General features: G+C 58.2%; 1 protein-coding gene across 1 annotated transcript in view; it reads left to right on the top strand.

The window, feature by feature from the left end:
- Window positions 1-3,934, top strand: part of SORBS3 (sorbin and SH3 domain containing 3) — a 23,793-nt gene that overhangs the window by 9,351 nt on the left and 10,508 nt on the right. The window contains 6 exon segments of the mRNA XM_015557726.1: window positions 326-364; window positions 812-905; window positions 2,499-2,589; window positions 2,785-2,871; window positions 2,968-3,021; window positions 3,684-3,809. Coding sequence (XP_015413212.1) covers window positions 326-364; window positions 812-905; window positions 2,499-2,589; window positions 2,785-2,871; window positions 2,968-3,021; window positions 3,684-3,809 — 491 coding nt within the window.

Below are 3,934 nucleotides of genomic sequence, written 5' to 3'. Positions count from 1 at the left end.
TTCCCTACCTGAGGTGGTGAGGGCAGGTCTGTGAAGGTCAGGGAGAGGATATGTATGGGAACTAGGGAGGGAGGAGCAGGAATTTGGGCAAGTCCACTGCCCTGGTTGGCTGACTCAGGCCCTACGTCTGCCAGAGGCATTTCAAGCCCTCCCCAGAACTGCCCTCCTAATTCCTTCCCTCCCTCGGGACATTCTCAGGCCCTGACTCAGTCCCTTGGCCCCGCTCTAGGCAGGAGGGAGGCTAGGAGCAGCTGAGGCAGCCTCGCAGGGCACTCCGATCTCGCTTGCTGTCCCATCCCTGACCCGGTCCTTTCTGCTTCCGCAGACCTGAATCTGGACTGGACCTTCGAGGAAGCACCCAAAGGTGAGGGGGTGGCCCGCTCAGCTTGGCCTTGAATGTGACCCTCCCTGCAGCCACACCTGGCTCTGGGGCTTCCCAGTTGGCTTAGTTCAACCTGAGAAGTATGTATGCCCATTTCCGGTAAGCTCCCAACCCCTGGCAGGTGGCATTCGAGAACCTCAGCTTCCCTGTCCAGTGAATGCCCAGCCCTGGTGGTGATTTCTCTGGGCCTCTCTTTCCTGATCCCTAAAATGGGGACACTACCCACCCCAGAGCTGTTTTGAAGATTTCTTAAAGAGAGCAAAGTTCTTCGTGCAAAGCCCACATTCCAGAGCCCGGAACACCACCCTTTCCCCAGGAGCTACCCAGGACTGAGGGTGGGCATGGGTGTCAGAACCTCCAATGGTCAACCAGGTGACCTCAACCCCTGCTCTCACCTGCCCGACCCTACCTGTCTTCTCCCACCTGCAGTGGCTTCCTCCTGTGCCACCTCTGCAGACTCACGGTGTCCAGGGCCCCAGCAAAGACCTGCATCCCGGCCAGGCCAGGCCTCCTCTCTGAGCGGGTAAGCCGCCATAGGGAAGGGGCCTGAGGGCTGCAGAGGGGCCCTGGCTTCCCTGTGGGGACTGGCAGCCCCTGGTGGCAACAGCTGGCACAGCCTCAAAGTAGGCAAGCTGGGGGTCTGGCTCCCCTGACAGTTCAGCCCTTCCCAGGATCCCCACTACTCCGGACACTCCCTTCCCCGCCAGGGCCCAAGGGGAGTAGCAGGCAGGGGTGGACTTTGCACCCATTCCTGGTCAGGACCCCTGTGATGCTTTTGTGGTTGGTAACAGGATTCATCATCCCAAAGATCCACGGATTCTATGGGGTGGAGAGCCGGGCATAACCACGAGTAGGCGTGGATCTGTGGCCATCGCTCTGATGCCTGAGAGAAAACAAGGGGTGGAGGGTCCAAGTTTCCTCCCTGGTGCCGCGGAGAGGGGAGCCCCTCCAGGGAGGGGAAGGGTGCAGCTGCTTTTCTCTGTGCAAACCACACGGGCCCAGGCCCGGCTGCCTGGACCTGGAGGGGTTCCACCCGCCTTGGGAATGAGGAGCTTTGCCCTCAGTGACATCGGTGAGCTTCTTACACGGGCCTGTGGCTCTCGGTATCGGTCAATAAGACAGAGGCTCCGAGCTCACGAATTGGCTCAGGGTTCTGGATTCAAGCTGGCGTGTCGTGAGCAACTTAACCAACCTAAGCCCCAGTGACCCCATCGGTTAAGTGGGGTCACTGAGTGGCCATGAGGATTAAGGCTCATAGCAAGTCTCCACAAACATTATTAATATAGACTTAATCATGACAAGAGCTTCCTTAAATAAGGAACGACATATTCCATTCTCATTATCACCAATATTATTTTGAGAATAGAGAGCAGAGTCATAATTACAGTCAACAAATCCTGACCCTGCGGTCAGACATTCCATCATTTGATAAGCTTGGTACAGTCATTCCACTTAGTGAAGACATCCAAATTCAACAGAGGCTGGGACCTTTAAGCCAGCCAAGAAGGGAGCCCTGGAGGGGACTAGGACAAGTGTGACTGCAGTGCCTGGAATGTGGCAGGAGTGGTCTCGCAAATGAAGTCATGAATTCAGCACCCTCAGAGCAGGGAGGCCCAGGGCTCTGAAATCACATGCGCAGGGCTCCAGGCTCTGTTCCTGCCCCGGCTTTTCCTCGGACTAGTATATAGTCCCACACCCTTGGGCACAGGTGCAGCCAAAAAGACCAGCTTCACCGAATAAGCACTAACATACATAGCCACAGTCACGGGCAGACTGGACGCAATTGCAGCTACGCACCAAGGCCAGCGGGAAAGGGACTGGCCCCTCATGGAGCAGATGCCTGAGTCAGGCCTAAGCTTCACCACACCCTCGCGTGGGTGGGAATCGTTCTGATGTTACAGGCATTGAATCTGAGGCTCTGACAGTTCAGTCACGTGCCAGAAGGTAGCACAGCCAAGTGGTGGAGCTGAGATTTGAACTCAGAGTTCATAACCTTCCACAAGTTACCACTGCTCCCGAGCCTGGGGCAGGAGAGGACGGGGTGCACTCCCTCCACCAGGGCTGTGTTCTCACTTGAGTCTCAGTTTCCCTAAGAAACACCCTCCCCTTTCTCTAGAAGAAGCTGGGACCCCTCTGAAGAGTTTCCTAGAAGCACCTTCAACTGTAACCCTGGAGCATTCTCCTCCCTGCCCAGGACCCCAAATCAGGTAGCCCTCCCAGCTTCCTCCCCACAGGGTCCCCAGCGCCTTTTTGGCCAGCCCCCCCACCCCCCTGAAAAGAGCACAGATAATGCCCTTTCTGTTGGGGCCGGTGCAGCATGGCGAATCCAAGTAGGGGAGTGGTGGTCATAGGGGTGGGGCAGTGGCCTCTACTCAAGCCCATGCCTACTCACGTCCGTGCAGGTGCCCCGATGCAGAGAGAAAGCAGATAATGTCTGGGCAGAAGAATCTTGGAACCAGTTTCTGCAAGAACTAGAGACTGGGCAGAAGGTGAGTGTGGGCCTGGGCCTCTGGGAGTGGCTGACCCTCAGCCAGTGCATTTTGGCAAGCGAGTTGGCCCCCTCTGACTCACCCTCCCATCTTCAGCCCAAGAAACCTCTGGTGGATGACCCTGCTGAGAAGCCCTCCCAACCCATTGAGGTGAGTGCAGCAGGGAAGGTGGGGGAAGGGGAGACAGCAATGTTGGGGGACAAAGGAGAATCTCTGGGTGATGCTGGCCCGGTGACCATGGGCAAAGGACACAGATCCCACAGCTCCCACCCTCTCCAGCCCCGCACAGTTCATCTTTGTATCCCCAGCACCCACCACAGTGCCTGGCATTCAGCAGGCACTCAAACATGCATGGAATAAATGTGTGTTGACCAAAGCGGGAGCAGAGAAAAGAGTGGTCAGTGTGGCCTGGAATTTTCAGGAAGTATTCTTAGAGGTTCGCTGAGCTCTAAAGAGTTGGGGAGGTTGGGCTAGAGGGCGCTCAGGATGGGGAGGCGCGGAAGCAAAGTCTGGCCGGCAGGATGGGCAGTGGCGGGGAAGCAGGTGGGTGCAGTGAAGCCAGGCCGCGGAAGGCCACGAAGACTAGATGGGAGAGAAAATGGGGATCCCTGCAGGCTCCTAATTAGATAAGTAACCACAGTTGGCACTGGGGCACAATCAGAAAGTCCTAAGGGGCTATCTTGGGAGTTCCGGATGGCTGCGCCCGTCCTGGCCCGGCGCCCTGCGCTCTGCGCCCCCCAACCGCGCACTGCTTCTCCCCCGCTCCCTCTCCCCCGGTTCCCACTCCCCAGCCGCTCCCATCACCGCCGCAGGTCCTGCTGGAGAGAGAGCTGGCCAAGCTGAGCGCGGAGCTGGACAAGGACCTTCGGGCCATTGAGACCCGGCAGACATCTCCCAAGGTACCGACCTCCCAGTCCCCTCCCAGAGACGGCGCCCGAGTCCGCAGCAGCGGGGCTTGGGGGAGCGGGGCTACCAGAGGTGTCCCTCCGACTGCACTCAGCGCGACCTCGGGCAGACTGCACCCCTGTCTGCGCCCTCCCCTCTCCAAGGCTGGGCGGGACTT

This window comes from Myotis davidii, unplaced genomic scaffold, assembly GCF_000327345.1.
Source record: "Myotis davidii unplaced genomic scaffold, ASM32734v1 scaffold448, whole genome shotgun sequence".
Lineage (NCBI taxonomy): Eukaryota > Metazoa > Chordata > Mammalia > Chiroptera > Vespertilionidae > Myotis > Myotis davidii.
This window is presented reverse-complemented; position numbering and strand designations above follow the sequence as displayed.